This window comes from Pleurodeles waltl, chromosome 7 (assembly GCF_031143425.1).
Source record: "Pleurodeles waltl isolate 20211129_DDA chromosome 7, aPleWal1.hap1.20221129, whole genome shotgun sequence".
Taxonomy (NCBI): Eukaryota; Metazoa; Chordata; class Amphibia; order Caudata; family Salamandridae; genus Pleurodeles; species Pleurodeles waltl.
Genome location: NC_090446.1, coordinates 1,239,230,743 through 1,239,253,494, shown reverse-complemented (window position 1 = coordinate 1,239,253,494; position 22,752 = coordinate 1,239,230,743). Strand labels below are relative to the sequence as shown.

Below are 22,752 nucleotides of genomic sequence, written 5' to 3'. Positions count from 1 at the left end.
GAAATACACCCGTTTTTCACCAGTAAGTGCCAGTGCCATCCATGGGGTTCATTAAAGCTCTGTTTATTGCTATAATTTGGATAGCCAGTGGACAAAGACTCTGCCTAGGATGCAGACTGCACATATATCGGCAAATATAATCTTCACACATAAATATTTCAGGCTCTGGCCGAATGTATCCTGTGCATGTGGGTAGATAGGTTGTATTACCCTATATAAACCCGACATTTTTTAAAGTTTGTTCTAAAAAGATAAACAGGTGTACGTCAAAAAGTTAATGTCTTTGAAGTCACAACAGCCTATCATAGCATGAATCACATTTTTACCTGCACTTTCCAGAATGGTGAAAAGTCGGCTTCCTGACATACTGGCATCTTTGCCTGCTTCTCTGTCACTTCTGAAGGGTCCCCTGCGCTGATTATTACACTGCTCAGTTGACTGTCATTTTAGATTACTTTTTAATGAAACCTTATCAAATCCTTCACGGCAGGAGTGACGTCTCCTTCACCTGTAGTTCATGCCAAGCACGTTCCGCAATTTAGTCACTGAGATAAATTGCGGTGAAATTAGAGCATTCATTATGGCATCTGTAATGGACCCAATCATTTCTTGGAGTAAACAAGTACATATTTGCCAGATAGCTGACGCATGACACGAAACAGGGATACTGAATAGCAATAGAGACTGATGCTTCCAAGCTGCAGTGACCAAGGCTTACCAAGAGTACAACGTTTGAGAGGTAAACCCAGTATAGGAAATCGTCCAGTAGCAAAGAATACACTAATCTAGTGCTTCCCAAACTTTTTAGAACCATCACCCAATTTTAACAACCACAAAATTTTGTGACCCACCTATCTTTAAAGGAGGAGGCACTCATGTTTTTTAAATGTAAGTAAAGCATCGTTTGGTAGCACACGGTCATTTACAAACAGCATATTTTCCATTGAAATGGACAGTAGATTTGCACAGACTAACAGTTTTACTGATAAAACTATATTGCACTCAAACGTTTATGTGTGGAAATTGGGTTTCGGTGCATTTCATTTGTGCATCATGAAGTAAAGTACATTGACTTGTTTTGATCTTTGCTTCCCTCACTCACACTTTAGAATTATAAAAATATTTGCTTTCCTAACTGCTGAATGTGTGCAGTTCATTTGCAGGTATTTATATTTTGTTGTGTGTAACAAAAAATTACATCATACGGCCTTTCCTTTTACTCTCCCTGTACCCCAGCAAGTTTGTCATGTAATTCACTTTACTTTTCTTTCTCTGACTTTAAAGAGTCCGTGAATACCAATCCCCATGTTAAAAAAAAAAGCAGCAGTTTGTCAGAAGACAGAGCCCGACATTTGACCTCTGTCACAATAGAGATAAATACCGAATTTAAATGCATCTTAGTTTATTGCTTAGACTTTGGTTACCAACCACAGATTGGGAAATACTGGCAGCTTAGAGTTCCTTTTAAGGTTGAGTTGGGCTCTGGGATACTCTGCTTGATAAATGCCTTGCAGCATATCGCATTGATTTGCTAGAATTCCTGCAGATGGTACAGAAGGTATACCGTGTTCCATTCAAAACTCTTCCTTGCAGCGGCTGTCCACGAACAAGTCCAAAATCAGAACTACACCGGCAGCTTTCTAGAGTCGGTTTCACAGGCAGTGCACAAGCAGGCCATAGAAAAAGTGCTGTGAGAAGAGGGTATTGGATATTATTCCAGGCAGTTTCTTATTTTAAAAAAAGACAGACTTTTAAGGGTTTATATTGTTAATAAGTATGTACAGTTGAATATATTTGACAAAAGTATTGAAAGACCAAGTACAGTGTTGTTGCAACTTTAAATTGTGTGACTGTGTCTATCAGACTGGCTCTAGTCAACATTTTACACTGTAACTTCATTGCTTTTGCTCAGGAAGGTTGAAGATTGAATTTGAAAAACAAAATAGTTATTCTTTTACTTAGACGAGTCTTCATGTCTTGCAGGGCATTCTATTTTCCACTCCTGACTGTTTAAAGACCCCTCAAGATCTTGTGAAGTTGTACCTACATGAGTCAAACCGCGTTTATCGAGACAAGATGGTGGAAGAGAAGGACTTTGATACGTTTGATAAAATTCAACTGGAAATGGTGAAAAAGTTCTATGATGTACGTATAAAAATAATTTTGTTTAAATCTGTCTGTGCTTTTGGAAGGATGAGGCAATTCATAGTCGTATGTTTAAACAGTAGCATAGATCAAAAGATGTTATGGAGTGAAGGCTTCACCAGGCACCAGGACATGAATGTCTACAGTGTTGAAACCCAAAACGATCAGACCCCAGACAAATCTGCCTATGAGTCCCTGAAATGTCCTGTGCATTGGCCAATTGGCTAATAATACAAAGTTGTCTGGCTGCACAGTGAAAAGGCAGTAAATGTGTATCATTTTTATATTTACGTTCCTCTCGTCATTTACATATCTTGGGTCTGAGAGAATCAAGTGATGGGAATTGCTAAATATGGTGGTTGCCACAGAAGTATTCTTCTATGACCTTTTAGGATTGTTATACTAAAAAAGGCTAGGAAGGCAGCTTTATTTTTAATTGATGTATGTTGATATGCCTCACCTCTACATATAGTAATATAACCTAAATATGACTGTCAGTGCCAGGTCCCTGAAATGTTTTGACTTGTGTAAAATTAAGTTCAATTAAAGTTGCACTTGTAAGGTTATGTAAAATGGGACGGGAGGACAAATATGGCTTTGTTTCAGATGGGATGCAACCATAATGATGTCCAGTATGGTCTCAGAGCCACATGTGAAGCAGATCTCGTGGATCCTCACTGTACTCCCAACAGCAGGCAAGAGGGAGCAGTCAGACTTGATTTGGTTTCCGTGGGGTCCTGTACCATTCATGGAGGACCTTAAAGTACGGGAATTTCAACTGTGATTCCATGAGAACCCTATCATCGTCAAGTAGGAGTGTTGCTCAGTCCTCAGGGAAGTAGTGCCATGCTAACTAGGTTAGGCCAAGGGTCGATGTGTGTTATCTCCCTTGCATTCTAGGGGTCCCTATAGAAAGGTATGTCTACCATATTTGAGGCTGTGCTATGCCACGGGGCACACTTTGGTGCAGGAATGGTGAAATTCTTATCAGTTTGCATGTAAAATACCACACTGAATCGGTTGCATTTAAAATTGCATACCCGGCTATCAGTAGGTGCGTCTTTGCAAGGTAAACTGGTAGGTGCAAGTTACGTCCTCCCAGGAGATCACATTCAGTCTTCATCTATGTTGGGGCATCTTTTGGGGCACACACACATAAGAGGAAAGTTGTGAATGATGAAAGACTAGGCTGTACAACATCATACAAGACAAGTGTGTCCCTCAGCTGTTGGATCCAGTGATCAACCGCAGACGAGGCCTACGACTGCTTCAGATGTAGGACCTGATGCCTGCCTTTATTCAATGAAGAAGTGTCTGGGGAACCCAAAATGGTATCATACTAAGAAGATATTTATATCAGGACATAAGGACCATTTTGATAATCTGGACTCTTCCCCACAAAGACAGATTTAGATGTTGCCATTTGAGGAAGTCCTTCTTAGCACATCACTTTAAAGATGGCAAATTGTCTTCCACCATGTGTACCAGACCCCATTAACTCTAATACTGAAATAGCGAAGGTCTGTGTGTACCCATCTCATATCATAATGCCATATACATGCCCTGGTTAGGGTAAGTGCCTCACGTTTGGTCCAACTGATCTTATGCCCTGATAGTTGGGACAATTTATTAATGATCATCATTGCAGCCCAGATAGAGGAATCAATGTGGGATAAAAGAAGCAAGATATTTTCTGCATTTAGGAAAAGCTTAACTTCTTCGGAATCCACCCGGATACCCTGGACCACCTAGGAAAGACGTAATGCCATAGACAACAGTTCTAAGGCAAAAAAAAAGTAATGCAGAGAGAGGGCATTCCTGCCAGGTGCTTGTGTAAATCTGAAATGTATTGGAGAGATGGCCACCACAGTAAATATCCTGTTCTTGGTCGTAAGTACCTTAGCAAGGAGGCATGGAGCAAGGAAATGGGGCATTAGCTAGCACACTCCAGTGGGTCCTTATTCTCTTTTGCAAGGACCGTGATGGGGGCTTCTAAGGAACTAGCCTCCACTTTCTCATGCGCTCTCATCACTGGAGAAAGTATGAAAATGTACCGGTCTTATAAAATTTGCTGGGAAAGTCATCTTCTCCATTCGATTTACAGGTAAGGAGTGCTGCAATGGCTGCGGATACTTTGTTTTCCATTAATTCCCCCTCCAGCTACATCAGGCCATTCTCAGTGAGGGAAGTCATCAATTTGGGCAGTGGAAGCCCGAGACTCCGTTGTCAAAAGCAGGGAATATTAGGAAGCAAGTTGGATGAGTCAGCAGCTTCCTGTTGCCATACCGAATAGATGAAATGGCCAGTTAGGATTCTCATTGGCACAGTTTTTCAGCCAAGAGCAGGCCTACCTTTTCCCCATGGTCATACTGGCACCATTGTAGCTTTACAAAAAAGCAGGTATTGCGGCGCTTCTAGCCAATTGTTATTCTTCCAGTAACGCTGTAGAGGGAGAAGTATCATAGTGAAAAGAGAGATCACTAACCATCGCCCCTAAACAGAGAAGTTCCTCATGGGTCCTGTGTATCGCCACTGAGGAGGTCCTCATCAGGACCCCTGTGAAAGTGGCTATCGGCCACCCACAAGGTTCTACGGGAAGATACTGAGTCCTCATTGTCCAGTAACAAGGAACTAAGGTTTTGTCAAAGGGGGTTTTTCTGCTCGGGCAATTTATAGGCAAAAGCTTTAATTTGTCACCTAATGGAAGGGAGTGGGGTTAGTCCCAGGTCCAGGGTGAGTTGGACCAGGCTGTGGTCTGTGATTTCTGCTTTTAATATTTAACATCTGGTCACCTCAAGCAGTAGATGGCCCTAAAGCAAGAAATAATCAATACAATATTGGGTGTCCTGAGGGCAAGAAAGGATAGTGTAGTCCCTGTCCCTGGATAGAGACGGTGGAAGACTTTTGACACTTCTGACAGTGCGTGATCCATCTTTAGGTCCCAATGCAAGGCCCAGCCCCTATGGGTGTGCATCTCTGGGTGGCCAGACTGGGTGGCATCATATTCCAGTTCCCACCCATAAGGAGTGTCCAAAGGAAGCGATGAGTCCAGAGAGACATAGTAGGAAGTGTGTCATAATAGTGGTAGGAGCGTATATCGTTCCCATCACCAGGGTTGTATCTAAGATCCATAAATTAGTGGACACCCACAGGCTGTTTGCATCAGACCTTGCAGGAGAGTTTTTGTCCTTTGAGTATCACCACCCCTCATTTCTTGGAAGACCTGTGGGAGGAAGACTGTGTGCCAAGGAGTCCCAAGCACCCAACTATTGCTTATGACAGTTCCCACCCAATCCTGTTTGAGTTTTAGGGATTTCTCTGGTATAAGGTTCATTTCTTGAAAGAGGGCAATGTCTTCATGTTTAGTGTGTAAGTAGTGTAGGATTTGTTTATGCTTAATAAAATGGGTAAGCCATTAACCTTCAGACTGATCAGCAATTACAGTTTGGGCTTTCCTCACCAAAGTGTATCTGTGATATCCAGACAGTCTGTGGTACTTGTAGTGACAAATGACCACGCCAGATTCAAGGACCCCACCACTTCAGCTCAGGTGATCTGGTTCTGCCTTGCTGAAAATATCTAAGTGTTAGAAGGGGTTTGCAGTGTAGACGGGTCCAGTTGGCGATGGCCCATTGTGTGTTGAGGTGGCTGACGGGGAGGAAATGGGGTACCACCAAAGAAAATCAGAGTTAGCGCTGCTATCAGTCGGTGAGGGGAAAAGGGATGCCACCGAGGTATAGTAGGAGTGGGGGGGATTCTGAAGAAAAGGTTTAGCCTCTCTATGGAAGGCTAGAGGGCAAATTTAGGATGTGAGAGGGTGCAAAGGGGGAAGAGAACTGGGGAAGTCCTTTGGCTTTTGAGCTAACTCCTGTGCTGATCACAGACGATTTGCACCCCACCCATTGGAAAAGAACGGAAATGGTGAGGGCTGCGTAGCTATCCAGAGGCAGCTGGGCAAGAGAGTAGCAACAGGTCAGTTGTGAAGAGAGACTTGAGAACTACTGGGAAGGCTTGAGAGTAGTAGCAGGGAAAGCTGTATAACAAAGAACCAGAGCACCCAAGTAGACTGGTATTCTCTTGTCATAGACCTAATCACGTAAATGTGAGGCAGTGAGGTAGGGCCAAGGGCCCCGGGTGGCACTGAGCAGAAAAGACAGGATTTGCACATGAGCGGAGCTGGAGACCAGTGGGAAAATTTAAATACATGCAGAGGAGAAAAGAGAGGTCCCGCCACACCTTCTGGCTGATTACAAGGAAAAACACAGAGTGACAGAGGAACGCATATGGCCTGTTTGCAGGTGTAACAATCATATTCAGTCATCAACAGACCCTGCTCTAGCACTCCCCGATGTCTGCTTAAGTGGTGATCTCAGCTTGTCCATATCCTTTGTACGGAGGGCCTCTATGACTTGATGTAGTCCCGCTCCATCCAATTCCTGGTGTGAAAGGCCAGATGACCAATAAGGCTTCTACTGATGATGAAGGCAAGTTGCCCTCTCCACAATCACAACTGCTACAGTGGGAGAGTCAGATGATCTGTGATGGTACGTGGTGTCAATGTTAGGTTCATTGAGAGAATCTAAGAATGATTCCAAGTCATCTGGGTACCAAAGTCCTTCGCCTTGCCATCCATGGATATTAGCATGCAGGCTGCATCAATTAACCAGGGCCACTGGAATTATGCGGCAGGAGAGGGCCAGATTATGCAGCAGGGTTGAGTAAATTATACAGCAAGAAACGGCAAATTATGTAGTCTAATGCGACACATTTTGTAATAGTTTTACTTCATTATTTCATCATTGTGTAACCTGCTAACAATGTCTAGGCATTGATTGCATCACATTAGTACCACTTTCATACCCAAACATAGCAATAAACACCAGAAAGGCGATCAGTTCAGCTGCAACATGTGTTGCTGCATTTTAGTAACTTTTGAACTGTTTGAACTGGAGACAACATTTTTTGGGTTAAAATCTGCAGATTATGCGGCATATGATGGATTATGTGGCAAATGCAGCAAATCTATAATTATGTGAAAATTGCTATGGCTGAACAATCACATAATTCAACTGGCCTGGCCATTGGGCCATACTTACTATCTCAGCACTGGATCTGGGGATGGAGTACCAAGAACCTTTTGTGTTTGAGACCTGTGATTGATAAATACTCTTCAGAGAAAGTTACCCTTTGACTTTCTTAAAGCAACAGGTTCATGAAGTCTTTCGCCGCTTGCTGGATTAGTTGGACGTCCTGATGGTGAAGAGCACAAGCAATGATCGGACTCGGGGAGCACAATTGAGATTCAGCTTGTGAGTGCACCAAGTGCCCCCTTCGGAATTCCATTGGTTCCCTAAAATGTAGTTTCAGCACCTGGGGAGCATAGTGCACAGCAAGGACAGCATATTACCCCATTCAGAGCGCTCCAGGATAAGGTAAATGAGAAAATTGTCTTGGTGGGATCCATCCTCAAAGTCAGGGATCTTATGCTGTAAAGAATTCAATGTTTTTGCCCCAGTCCGGTATATGATCATACTGAGATTCCATCTGGTCCACCTTATCCAAATGGGACTGATTTCACCTCCATCCTGAGAGGCAATATTTTTATTTGTCCATGGCAAAGAGAGTTATGCCTGCAGGTGCAATCTTCTTGAGGAGGGCCTCCATATCTGGTTGCGAATAGTGATTTGAGTCCAGTGCCCGGGATGGCTTGGGAAAGGCCACAGCCCTGGAGAAAAGTAATTGTCTGGTCACCGACTTGCTGAGCAACCTAGGGTGGAAGGACAGGGGGCAGTCAGTGCCAAGCCACACCCCCCTGGGGGTGCCCCACACTTTAGGGTCCCCCATAGGATGAAGGCTGTGACCACTTGGCTTCTTGTCCGGGTCAAGGGAAGTTAAGCAAGCAGAGACAACTTTCATCTCCTTGACAGGCACGCTAAGAGTGGCCTGCCAGGTTGTCTCCCCTACAGCAGCACCACCTTCGGTCAGTAACAGTATACTTCTGAATCTAGAAAGAGCTTGTTCGACAGCAGAGCCACGGAGGTGAAAGTCATCAGGCAACCAACGTCAGTCACAATGGTGGGACACCAGGACAAAAGGGTGCCAGGATGGTCCGTAATATCGTTTTCAAGCGCTAATGCCAGTGCATCCCAGGGAAATGTCAATGATGCTGGGTGCTCACAATGGAGGCCCAAGGGGGCCCGTCAGTAATTCAGCCTGGGTCTCCATACTCATCCAGACATCCAGGTGGCACTGGATATGACTCAGTTCCCGGACTAAGGGTGAGTAGCAAGATGTTCAGGCCGGGCTATCACTGATTCCTTGGTGGGCTACTTGCAGTCCTCGATGGGGACCACATGACTCCAGGGGAAGACACTGCAGCAGCCCCAAAGTGAACTAAGACTGTGTGCCTCAGAGCAGTTTCACTGCAGTCAAGAGGGCACTGATTCCAGTCAGGCGGCACGCAAGTCAGATTCTCTCCCCTGGTCAGTTTGCAGCGTGTCCAACATCCGGAAGTTGGCCCATACCACCCACCAGTCCAACTACTATATTCTCACCTCACAGGCCCAAGTGGATTTAATAAGATGGCTGTTAAGTGCCATCATTGATGAGGTGTGTGCAGTCTACCGTGCCTCTGCTCAATCCAAGCATAAAAACATTTAATAAAACACAACCAATAAATAAATAATTCAATCACAAGATCTAAAATCCTAAGAATTAATACAAATTGCTTCATAAGTTAAAAGAGGAAAAACACACAAGCTCATAGTACCTTAAAATTGCTGTCCATTTACAACCAATTCTCCTTACTGAGTGCAAAATTGCACAAATCAGCCCCAACCATCCTGTGGGAGAAACCGGCTACAGGCCTGATTCACAAAGGTAAACCTAGACTTTTGGTCTAAGTTTAGACCAAAAGTCTAAGGTAATGACTTTTTAGTGTTCAAAAAGGTAAGTTATGAGTAGTATCTTCACATCTGCACTCTAGGTGAGATCCGCCCAGAGTGCAGAGATTCTACTCCAGGTGCGACATTCTACGCTGGGTTCAGAGATTCCACTCTGGGTGCAGATTGGAATCTCTGCACTCGGGGCAGAGATTCCGCCTGAGTGCGAAGATTTGACCCCGAATGCAGATGTATAGATACTACTTGTAACTTACTTTTGTGAATACTGAAAAGTCATAAACTTAAACTTTTGGTCTAAATTTAGACTAAAAGTCTAAGTTTACCTATGTGAATCGGGCCCTACAATCGTTGGAACATGATGTCACAAGATATCTAACATTTTGCTTCTAATCAGCCAAACTTGAAGGAGAGATTTGGAAGCAATAGCGACTACAATTGAAGTGGTTTCAATTTACATACCCTATATACTTCATCTCTAGTTGGTAGGCTCAATATCCTACACATAGGCACAGTCCATTTTGACATAGGTTTTGCATATAGTGGAGAAAAGAACAGGAAATGCTCCTCACTTTCAAGTACATTCTTACAGTGAAGACGATATTTGGATCCCTGGAGCATCTCCCTCCAACTGGCGGTAAAGGTTGCTGGAGGAAGGGACCTGTACCTAAATTGGAAGTACACTGACCGAGCACAAACAGGACAAATAAAATCTAGGAATTCCTTGTCCTTGCACAATGATTTTAGAACTAGAAAAGCACTTGATAGACTCCCTTGTGAGAATGACGATAGATGGTCCATACATCTAATGGCCTCCTCTTCCATCATCTTTTTAACTAGGGCAACATTTCTTCTCATGATGGATTAGGGGTCTGTCCAGAATTTACCCAGCCTCAAATAACGCAAGCCCTTTTTGAGTGCACCCAACCATTTGACTCCCCTACACCCACCCCCCAACCATTGGCTGCACGCCCTCTCTTAAGAGGCATAATTCATCAGTGCCCCAAATCCTAACCCAATACAACAGGGTCTTAATACCACCAAAGATAACATTTCCTGAATCTCCAGGTCCAAATGAAGTGGCACCAGCAGGGTGCCCTTCCCTAGGCTCACCAAGCTTCTGATAAAATTATTCTGTGCTACGCGCAGGGTGCTACTATTGCAATGGCCCTATAATTCAACCCCACAAAGGTCTGCCCCCCCACACCCATTGCTTGGGCCTTGTAGATTTCCACTGCTGGGTATACAAGGGGCCATGGGGCCTTTTTGGCCAGCTTAAGTATGGCTCCCGCCCACTGCTTGACAGTTAGGCTACTTTTTTTAATGTGCAGGTTCCATGATCCTGAATCGTCTAACCTGATACCCAGGTAATCAAATTCCCAAACACTTTCAAGGACTTTCGAACCCCAGCTTAATGACCCCACTCACCTTACCCTTCTTGGAGAATGTCATATATTTAGTCTTCGAGGTGTTTATCTGAAGACCAAAGTCACTGCAAAACTGGTTGAAGCTGTCAATCAGCATTTGCAGACACCTCCTGGTTTTGGACAGCATATCAGCCACAAAGAGGAGGGCCGGAATTTTTACTCCTGCCAGCAAGGGGGAATCATTGGCACAGTTAGTCAAGTAGGCAATACAATTGTTAATGTAGAGGAGAAAGAGGATGGGAGTAAGTACGCAGCACTGCCTGACACCTTGGTTGACCAGGAATGCTTCTGTTAGTTCTCCTTTTACTCCACACTGTACTTAGGCAAAGTTCCCCTCACGCAATTATCTGATTATATGTAGGAGGTCAGACAGAATCCCCATCCATGAGAGTACCTCCCACAGTTTCCTCTTGGGCACCAGGTCAAATGCAGCATACAAATCAATGAATGCCACAAATAGATTGCCCCTAGCCAGGTCAACGACCTTCAATTTAATCAAAATGATCCTGAAGACCTGATCAGCAGCACTGACTTTGTGCCTAAATCCATCCTGGAGCTGTGACAGTATCCTCTTGTGCTCACACCATCGCAAAAGGCACTCAAGGACCTGCTTATAAAACATTTTTTGGAGATTGTCCATTAAACTGATAGGACAATAATTCAAGGGCATGCCAGGGTCCTCTTTTTAAAAATGGGCACAATCTCCACTCCTTTCCATGAGGGGATGATTGCTCCTGCTGATTCAATGGCGTTTGAGACTACATTAATGTAGGGGACGCACACCCCAGGATCCGCTTTAAATTAAAAACATCTGCAGGTATATTGTCAAGCCCTGGGGCTTTCCCAGATTTAAACGAAGCCACCGCATGTTTGGTTTCCTGGAGGGAAAATGTTATTGCGGGATGGGTCTGACTCTTCAAGCTATAGGTGTTCTCACTCCCGTGTGTTTGCTCAAATGCAGTGTTGGAGGCATACAGACTCTTAAAATGAGCAACCCACTCACAGGGCAAGATAGATGATACTGCAGGGTGTCCTGATCTTTCCTTCGCTCCTACTGGCTATGGCCCAGAACTTCTTCTGGTCCTTGCTCACAGCAGAGTCTAACAAAGCAACCCATATGTCTTTCTCTCAAGCTACTTTTGCTGCTTTTAGGCTCGCCCGATAGATCGCCCTACAGGCCTTTATAGATTGGGTGTCCCCCCTTTTTAGAGCTAGCAATAAGTTTGCCATAGCCGTTGTACACTGTTATTAAAGCATCCCTTCGGGTGCTTTATATGGTCCCCAGCCTCTCTAGTTAGAACACTCAACTTGGAAAATAACATGTGATGTTAGCAAGGATCAGATCGTTTAATCCCCAGTTGGCATGTATGCTCACATGTGGGTAGCCAAAGCTAAGTAGAGGGCCCTGAGGACCTTCGTTGAGGAGGCTACTGTTTCTCTCCTCAAGTTCTTCATGTTGTTTGTGACAACCAACTGGCCATCTACATGGCCAGCAGATACAGGGCATGGGAGAGTCATTGGAACTCTCAGCTTCAGTACCTGTGAATTGTGGTCACTCTCCTCTCTCTCAATTACAGCCATGTCGACCAACTTGCTCCCTAGTCTTACATCCAGGAGGATGTAGTAAATTCTACTGCGATAAAGACCTCGCCTGAAGGTCGGAGCAACACTTCATCTGACAGCGAGCGCCCATTACAAGGCTGTATACCATATGTAATTGGTCTAAAACTTGCATGGCTGCTCTTGACAGGGACTGCTTTCCAGGGGGACAAGATCTAGAATGCCCCACACCCAGTTCTCGTCTCTATATAAATCAGTAGCCAGACTACTCGGCTCAAAGGTAACATTAAAGTTCCCTGCTATAATCACGTGGTGGGAACCAACATACTTCTCAACAACACCGGCCAACAGATGGAGCGTTTTGGATTCCTGCCTGTGGCAACTAGTCCTGTTGTATATATTGTGATGATCAAAAGGGGTCGTAGATTCCTCCTCAGAAAGATCAAGGCTAGAATTTCAGGGGAGTCCAAGAAAGGGGCACAATTGAATAATATATAGTAGCTGTTACCAATACTAATAGACCACCTGCAGGGTGCACCACACTAGACTTGGTTGTTGGAACATTAAAGCTTTCAATACCATACCTGTTAACTTGGTCTGTTGCCCACATGTCCTGAAACAGGCATATAGCATAGATGTCCACAAAATTGCCCCAATCAGTGTCACCCAGTTTGCTCCTTTTCCTGCGACATTCGAACTTAACAGGAGGGTCTGCGATTCCACATTATCATCCCCCTGCGGGCATACTGCAGTTCCAGAAAGTGCAATTTGGGTGTCTGCTGTAATAATTTTTTTAAAAATCCATAGATCTCTAATCTCCTACCTGGGGTTTAGCCCCATGCTCTGGGACACCATGCTCTGAAAGCTGGGGGCTCTCTGTTCTACCACTGCCCCTTAGCCTGGTTGTTCTCACTACTTCAGTGCTGGTCTCACCGTCACTTCTGAGAGGAAATGAGTCAGTTTACCTCGGTTAGCAAGGTGGAAGGTTTAGATGGTGCAATCTTTCCCAAGTGACAACGCCCTGCTCTCCACAGCCTGCTTGGACAGAAATCATCTACATGATGCGCTGCCGACCCACGCCTACCCATCAGGTGCCGGTAAAAAAAAAAAAAAATGGATGAAGAAAAATACTAGAGGCTGGCTGGTTGGGATCTAAACCATGGGTGAGTTGCTGGTGAACCAAAGCTGGATCCTAAAAATTCACAGCAATACAGTCCCCCCGTGTAGTTTCCCCATCATTTTTGCGTCATTGAATTAAAATGATTACATTTTCACTCCCACTCTAATCCCCATGCACAGCTTTCTTGAGCATGGCTTGATGAAGATGCTTAGGTAGTTTTACCCTAACCCTAAACTTGTTTTGCTCACTGACCCAGCCTGCACTGTAGGCAATTTGTGTTTCTCTCTCAGTGGCCCACCATTCTAAATCTAAATTTAAATGCAATAACATTACACACAACATAATAACGTAATGTATAAGTAAAAATGGATGCGGCCCTCCTTAGTAAACTAAGTCTAGGCGAAAAAGGTCTAACATCATAATTTTCACTGTCTTTATACAAACTGTTTGATTTAAAACTATTGGATCAATGAAAATGTAACAAAAGAGCAGAACTTCTTTAGTCAGTGTTTCGTTCTAGAAAAGATTAGAGCTGTATGCCAGGTTCTACACCTGAGGAAAAGCAAACTATTGTAGTTGGCTACCACGGCACTGAGTCTATTCTCCTAAGAATATTGGCTTTGAGAAGTGACCTTCATAGACGCACAGCTCGTGAGGGTCCCGCGTGCGATGGATTTGACTCCTAGTGGACTTGGCATTACTATTAGTATATATCCCATCTCAATAGTCATGGCTCATCCGTTCTTCAACAAAGTTCTAGTCTGTATGTATGGACCAAGACAATATCATTTTGCCGATGCGTTCTGCTTTCAAGAACTCATTCTTTAGAATTGACTCTAGGAACTACTTAATTACCCAGGCTCACGGAGAAGTAAGGGCCTGCTTAAAGTTATTTTACAACTCATTCCAAGTCCAGCTGTATTAAGCACACACAGTCCACTGCAGACATCCCTTTTTATGATTTATACTTGTTTCCTTCTCCATGTCATCATTTATAGTGTCTGTGTTCCAAAGTGATTCATTACTGCAATTTGGACAAAGACAGAATGCCCAGACATCTGGTTCGATTCACCATCCATTGGTCACCTTAACATTATCTCAGTTTTCACTTAACTCCTTTCTAGCTGAACGCCCCAGCCTCCATCATCACTCCTTCTTTTTCCTGGCACCCTCTCCTCTTGCTTTCCATGTCTGCAGTCCGAAGTCCCAAAGCATCCTGAAGTTGCCGAAAAGTATTATTCTATGTTGTACAAAAAACATAAACAATTAAATTAAAATACGTATTTCCAAGGCATTCTACCGTATTTTATACAGGATTCATTGAACTGATCCAGACTAATTTCTTTCTTCATCACTTTTTCCATTACCCCACAATGCACTTTTTTCTTCAAAATTATTGTTGCATTTTGTTTCACTTTTACTTTCACTTTAGTTTGTTAGCTCTTAACGTTTGAATGGGAATCGAGAATGAGTTGCATGTTCGTTTCTGACACATCTGGGTAATTTATAGTTAATAGTTTCAATTCAGACAGGACTAACTCAAACGTAGATCTTGTTGAAGCCAATGAATTAACATAAAAATATTTGTTCTTGCTTCCAGTTGTCTTAATGTGTTCAAGGAGTGTTTCCTGTAACCTGCTGTTAGTTTGTTTTAAATGATACTCTAACTCTAATGTGCTGTCTTCTTTTAGGATATTGATGAAATGCTGGAGCAGAGTCAGCAGATGAACATGTACTGCCACTTTGCTAATGGAGTGGGTGAACCCAAGTATATGCCAGTTCAGACCTGGGAATCATTGAACAAAATTCTGGTAGAAGCATTGGACAATCACAACGAGGTCAATGCTGTGATGAATCTGGTTCTGTTTGAGGATGCAATGTGCCACATGTAAGTTGCTTATTGTTAATAATAGGTATCAGAAATTGGGTTTCTATTTGGTAGAGTTATGCACCTGCAGGAACCACAATCCTAGTTAGGGTAAGACAGCATGCACTAAAAGTAAACCTGTGCTCACCCTCTGGTAGTTTGGCATAGAGCAGTCAGGTTTGAGAGGCAATGTATAAAGTATTTGTGCAACTCTTCAAACAGTAAAATAGTGAAAACACCATGCAGAAGAATCTATACCAGGTTAGAAAAATCATGCTTAATTTAAAGAACAAAACAAGACCAAAACAAGAAAGATCCAATATATAGAAGTCGAGATATTAATTTTTAAAGATTAAAGGTACAAGTAGTTTCTAGAAGAAAGAAGCGCCTTTTGAGATATCTGGTTGAGCTGTACCTAAACAAAGTCGAGAATTTAGGCCACCTGCGATGGCATGCAGGCTGGCTACAGGACCCATGCAAGGCACGCTGAGCAGCAATACCTTAATCCTTGTTGCAGCGCTAGATGTGTCATTGATCCCCACTCAGCTGGGGTGTTGCACCGAGTTCTTCTCACAATGGCGGTGATGCATCAAGTCTGAGTGCGATGGGCCAGTTCAGGCTGCGGAGGTTCCAAATATGATGCTCCAGGACAGTCCACTCTAACGTGGCAATGTGTTGATCTTCACTCAGTGGCAGCAATGCGCTGGTTCTGAAGCAGTGGTTCTGGAGCAGTGCGGTGGTTTCTGAATGTGAGGCACAGATCTGATCTTGCAGCAGGTAATCGTTGGTTCCAATTGCCAAAAGCACAGCGACGCACAGGTTCTAGCAGTTGTAGGAGTCTACACTCACTTCCAGTGGGCATGGACTGGGTTGGCACCGCTTGGCAGAGCAAGACTTACACCGCAAGAACAGGTGCTGCTTGTAGATGGAAGGAAAGTCTCTAATGTCCCTGAGACTTCAGAACTGGAGACAAGCCAGTAAGCCCTTGGCGTCACTTTGGTTCTGGGGTGGAGAGATGCAGGTCCAGTCTTTGTAACTCCCAGGCAAGAGTGCAGCATGCAAGAGTGCAGCATGCAGTAGGTCAGCTCAGCAAAGCAGGAGTCCTGCAAAATAGCAGCTCAGCAGATTGGCAGTCCTTGTAGCAGCTCAGCAATTCTTCTTCCTGGCAGAGTATCCACAAGTTGCACCCAGTTGTGCTTCTATAGTGGTGGAAACTTCAAAGAAGGGTTGTGCAGAGACCCTCCCTTCCTGCACTGGCTCTGGACTCACTGCAGGGGGGTATGCAGCACTTTCTGTGTGGCAGGACACTGCCCTTTCAGGTGTGTCAGCCCCTCCCACCCATCCTGCACAGGATGGCTGTTAGAAATGGGACCTTTGGTTGGCAGTCAGGTTACACCCTATCCAAGTGAGGATCCTCATTCTAGTCAGGGCAAAGGAGAAACACACCTGGTTAACCTCTGTTCACCCCCTTGGTAACTTGGCACAAGCAGAAGGCTTAACCCAGAAGCAATGTGTAAAGTATTTGTACCAACACACACAGTAATACAGTGAAAACACTGCAAAATGACTTAGAATAATAGCCAATATTTATCTGAACACAACAAGACCGAAATGACAAAAATCCAACATACACAAGTCAAGTTATGAATTTTAAAAAATTAAACACAAAAATAGCGCCTAGAAACACAAAAGCTTTGATTAGGTGATATCATGGCATTGTGGTGGACTTTTTCCCAATAATCCAACGCCACTGGTGCCGGTCACGTAGTAACGCGGACCCCCAGGTACAGTACCTTGTGAAAATGAGGAAACAAGCTGGTGCATGGAGTCGGGGATTTGGTGTCACTGGATCTGAGGCGATGTTGGTTCCGGTGCTGCAGAGTGAAGGAGCGGAGGCGTCACAAAGGCGCGTTGGGTCCTTTCTGCAGAGTGGTGGAGGTGATGCGGCATCGGTGTGAAACGTTGGATCCGTGCACTTCGGGTGGAGTCAATGTCTGGCGGTCATGACGTGGTGCGGCGACTTCCACAGAGTCGCAGACATTAGCGAGGCTGCAACAGCGTTAGGCCTGCGAGGTTGTTGCACTCCATCGAGAACCATGACTTCGGAATCTTACTGCTCATAAAATATGCTCAGTACTCATGGTTTTCAGTTTGCATTGAATATACCCTCTTGGTATCTATATCTAGTGCCAAAGGACTTATTTTCAATTATAGTGGGCTGAACAAATACTATTATACATAACATGGGAGTGTGCATCGTTATTTACCATGTAGTTGCAGGACTGTCTTAAAACTGATGTATATGAAAAATCAACTAAGCCTTCGTGCCTATACCCTGCTGTGCACATGATGAACATAATGTGTAATTATAAGGCACAATTTACCACTTGAAGCATCTTAGCACTGAATAGTGTGTTTATTTTGAAACCAACGTGCTCTTTTATTGACCTCAGAAGAATGAAAGGCTGAGTTGACCTACTGGTGTTTGATCCTGTGACCATGATTACAAACACCGATTCCTGCAAAAGATACTTAATCCAGTGAACCACGGGACCCAGCTGAACTACCTGAACATGTAGGTCAACTTCCGGAGAAGTCGGATCCATAGCAGATTTTGTAGGGTATCGACATAAGATAAATATACAGTATTCTATGTCTTCGGAATTAAATGTATTGTACTGGAAGTAAAGACGTTTTCAAGGTCGAGTTGAATCTCGCTGGTAAGTGCATCTAAATTGGTTGTCCATTGTGAAGAACCTTTTCAGATTTCCTCCAATTAATAATGTAAGACGTAAAGACGTGGTTTTGTATTACAATTTCGTATGCATTTGAATTGGATGGCTGCTTCCTATTGTGTATTTTTAATAAATACTTCAGTCCTGATTAGTTGGAATCGCCCACTCGTGATCCATTTAAAGCTATTGGTCTATCCTCTAATGCTTGGAAAAGTCTGGAGTACTACAGTCTTTGATTTATGTCTTTAATTTTGAAGGTCTCTTATTTGCCATCCTCCAGTCTACATAGGATGACGTAGCACAGAGCCAGGCCGAGCGTCCCCTATCTCGCCAAGGATATTCTGGGGAGTGAATGAATGAGAGAATCAGTCTTTTCGGCGACAAAACACGTGCTCTTGGTTCTGACCTAACTCCACGTGCCTCCTAAATTCAGCCACAATCTCTTGGTTCATTACCTTGAAATTAATGAACCTGTTTCCCTCCTTTAGCACCATTAATAATTTGAACACCGAGTGGAAGAAAATGAAAGCAAGCGACTAGGCAAAGTCCTAACCGAATCGGGGGCTTTTCTTTGTTTCACCGCTTTAATTAAAATGCAAATGCGATGCAATTTTGTTTCGGCTGAATGTGTTTCATGGACTTGAATAGTGACAGATAAGAGCAGCAGGCATGCGTGCATCGTGTCTTTTCAAGCCCCTGGTTTCTGTGTTTTATATTTATTATTAAGTTTTCTTGGTGGTAATCACAGTGTCGAGCCGCACATGACGCAGGTATATTTTTCTACTGCAAGCATTCTTGTACTGTGAGATTTTGTTGTTGTTATTCAGACAGAATACAAATGAGTGTTCTTTCTGTGGCAAAGCACGCGTGAGTCGTGACATTCTTCCTTCCTCTGTGACAGAGATGCATCCGAATTCCACCTCCGGGGCCGTGTCACTCCAAACTGCACAGGTAAAGGCTGCAGGTGTCTCCCCTTCCCGGGAAGGAGTTTCTGTTCAATACATCCACATTTCTTGAAATGGAAGACTCCTCGCTCCAGTTGACAAGAAACCTGGTCTGAAGCCAAAAATGTTCAAATCAGCTTCACACCGCTGGAGGCTGCGACTATATTAGGTTTTGGGCACCTGGTTGGATCACGGCTGCCTATCCTTCTCTGAGAGCTGCCTGCAAGGGAAATTCCGAGAGCCAGAACCACCAGTACAGCCCCAGTGGCCATCTGTCTGGAATAGTTCCAACTTATAGTCAACTCCGTAAACTGTCACAACATCTTTAAATGGGAGCTGAGCGGAGCATTCATTCAAGTACTTCATGTATGTCCCCGGGGGCATAACACATTTCACCTTCTTTCATTTTTAATACTCTATGTGCTGGTCCAATTTTAGCTTGTCAGTACCTAAGCACCATTTGCTTTGGTTTCAATTCTATGCACTTTTAATGCGGTTTCTTTATGTAGAGATTTTCGTCTTCGTATCTACGTTGTTCCAGCGAAAGTACAACTTATTGAGTTTCAGGCACTAGAGAGTTTGTGGTAGGCATGTCCCAGCTGCTAACACTTATAGGGTTTGCAGTCCACTACAGCGGGACCTTGACCCTAGTCAGGGACCTTGAACCTAGTTAGCTGTCACATGTACTGCTTGTATACAAGCACATGTCTGCAGTAGATACGAAAGCAAGTTCAGATGCTCAGGACACGTAGCCATTGTTCTGAAGTGCTAGAGGCCACTTGATGAATAGAAGGCCAGTTACTTGGTGCTGCACAGAGGTTGGGAAATGTTTGTTTGGTCAGCAGTAAATGTGCAACCTTCCTCATGACCTCCCTTCATCCTTTCAAGACACCAATGTGCATATGTTTGTATTCGTTTTTCATGGGTGTAGCTTGTAAGTTAAAAAGCCTCGATTATTACTATTCATTTTCCAGAGCCCCAGGGTGTTGTGTGACTCTGATTGCATGTAAAAAAAAAAAAAAAAAAAATACATTAGACCATGGTGATCCTGCTAGCTACCAGCCCCTCACACACCTGCCATTCATCAGCAAGATAATTGAAAAGGCAGTCTATGTTCAACTCCAAGATCACATCAATGTTAACCATTTCCTGCTCGACTACCAGTCTGGATTTAGATCACATTGCAGCACTAAAACAGAAACCTTACACATCGTACATAGTGCCCTCTTGACCATAGATGACTCCACCCCCTAATATTACTTGACCTCTCAGCTGCTTTCAACACAGTTGGCAATCCCACTCTCATAAGCACCCTGGAGTCCTGAATGTGGTTTAACAGCAATGTCCTTGACTGGTCTCCCTACCATTTCACCAGTTTGCTCACATAGGCACCTTAAGGTCACTGAAGATGCCTATCCCCTGTGGGGTGCACCCGTTCTCCACACCATTTCCTTGATGATGACAATCTTCAGCCTTTACTTGGAGCCATTTGGGGTCCACTCACACATAAAAGTATCAATATGCTGATGATACACAGCTCTTACTTGAAGTACTCCTGTGCTACAGACATCCAGTGCCTCAAACGCTGCTTGCACACCATCCAGACCAGAAAACCCAGCACCTACTTGAAGTTCAACCCAACCAAAGCAGAATTCCTCTTATTTGCCAAGGACAATAAACAAGATACAGTACAAATCTGGCTCAATGACATGAAGCTCTGTGGCTTCAAACCCCAAAGTTCTCCAAACACTTAGTCACTTGACTTCACCTTGGACACCAAACCTCACCCCCAGGGAACACATTTCCAAAAGAAGATAGGCAGTCTGGTACCAGCTCTCTTTTCTAAAGAAAGTCAAGTAGTTTCTTCCAGAAAACGTCTCCATAACTTCTGTTCAAGCCTTTGACTCTTGTATCTGAATTTTAATAATGCCCTACTTCTTTGCCTCTCAGATTCTGTGCTGTCATCCCTTAGGAACATTGTACAAGCTGCAGCACATCTCATCGAGCGCCCTGATCCCCCATTCTGATGCCTCCCCATTGGCTTCCCTTTGCCATTGCCAGCTCGCACCATCTCTAAAACCAGATGCATCATTTACAAAGCTATCACAACCCAAACTTCTGCTTACGTTGCAGACAAGCTAACCATCTCTGTTGGACCTAGGCACACCCACAGACATGACACCATCAGTTTGCAGACTAAGAAGTGTAAAAAATAAGAAACATGTAAGCAGGTTTAGTCCAACTATGCACCCAGAATCTAGAAAACATCCCCATATCCTCCAGGGCTACCTCAACACAATTTAGGAGAGTTGAAGACTCACCTTAGTCGTACATAAGCCAGCTTCCTCTGCTTTTAGTCTTTGAATTTATGTTTGCTTTTTATCATGCACAGCGCTCCAGTGCCTTTTGACTTAGCTCACACTACAGAAATTCCATATGTACAATATACATCAGCCACACTGATAAATGCTGCAACTTCTCTTGCAGTATGTCACCACTCTGGAATGCACTGGCAGCAGTGCTTTACATGCGCAGGTACTCACAGGCACTGAGTACCTGCACTTCTTCAACCTGAAAGGGAGAGTACCAGTACTTCTCAGCAGGGATGCAATACTTTAACAGAATAGTACAGGCATCTCTCAGTAGAAAACAAGGTACTCTAGAATATTAGTACCTGTACTTCTAGATTCCCATTTCCAACACTGACTGACAACCAAATGAATGTGCAAATTGTTCTTGTTAGTTTTTATTTTGCTATTTCCTCTCATCCTCAGCACATGGCCTTCAGTTTTTAAAAGTTGCACCAAATCTGCCAAGGCGATGGGTGTTTGCATGAGGACTGTGAATACTATGAATGCATGGTATAACCTCAAAGGTCCAGCATCTGGAGTTGTTTGTAGATGTCTTAGAAGCGAACTATGGGTCAGATTTGTCAAGGTTTTGGCCCATGCAAAGTCATGTAAAATAGCACCAAGTCTTACAAGGTTCATTACTTTTCCAGCTCAAAACTGCTTTGTGCTGGGAAGGTTCCCCTTTTTCAGCACAAATAGCGCTTTGCACTGTTTTTGCAGTAGACAGCCTTATCTGCACCACTGCAATGGAAAGGAGCAGGCGCAGGCCTTGTTTAGTAACTATGGCTCTGCACTGCCGCCTTACCGAATATTTCAGTAAATCATCCCGTCTTAGTCTGACCTCTGTGCAAATGGGGCCGACAACTCTCATGCCAGTGATGTCGTCAGTGTTGCTGTTTGCCTCATATATGGGTTGAAATTCTGTAAATTATGACCAAATTGAGGGAACTGCTACTCTCCTCAAGTTACACTGAAACTGATACTGGTGCAAAATCCCTGTGTAGCATGTTTTTTGGTAATTAGATAGACTTGTAAACCCTGTTTTGCATAGTCACTTGATGTTCCCTCCTGGCATGTGTACATTACAATGATACCCTGTAGTGACTGCCGCCGAGGCAGCTTGTGCAGGAAGGTGCATACACCACATTTGGAAAGGCCTTTTCTCCCTCTTGGTTTCTACTGTCCATATTCTAATTTTCCCGATTGTCTTTGCCTTTTCACTTCATTTCAAAATGTTTAATCCGATAGCTCGTAGCAAAAGCTTCCTTTAACAAGCATAATCACCGACTTTCCCTACTGTGTTTTTCCCCCAGTATGCATATAATAGATAACATTGAGCATCAGAAGAAATCTTATTAAACAGAGATTCTTTGTGCTTCAATTTAGTTGCCGTATCAACCGCATCCTGGAATCCCCGCGAGGAAACGCTCTGCTGGTCGGCGTAGGTGGAAGCGGAAAGCAGAGCCTGACGAGGCTGGCAGCGTTCATCAGCTCATTGGAAGTCTTCCAGATTACGCTGCGGAAAGGTTACAGCATCCCCGATCTGAAGGTGGGCCTCGGTGGCGCGACAAAGCAGCGCGAATAGCCTGTTACTCTCCCTTACCTTCAGAGCCAGTGTTAATGCAGCAATATCTCTCCCCATCGTCCACCTTCACTTCTTGTTATGCCCATTCACATCCTGAGCCCTACAACAGGCCCTAGCCG

General features: G+C 44.0%; 1 protein-coding gene across 1 annotated transcript in view; it reads left to right on the top strand.

Annotated features, from left to right (window-relative positions):
• The window catches only part of DNAH9 (dynein axonemal heavy chain 9), a 975,671-nt gene that overhangs the window by 472,073 nt on the left and 480,846 nt on the right, over positions 1-22,752 (top strand). The window contains exons 42-44 of the mRNA XM_069200368.1: positions 1,984-2,145; positions 14,843-15,039; positions 22,435-22,597. Coding sequence (XP_069056469.1) covers positions 1,984-2,145; positions 14,843-15,039; positions 22,435-22,597 — 522 coding nt within the window. The remainder of the gene's footprint in view (positions 1-1,983; positions 2,146-14,842; positions 15,040-22,434; positions 22,598-22,752) is intronic.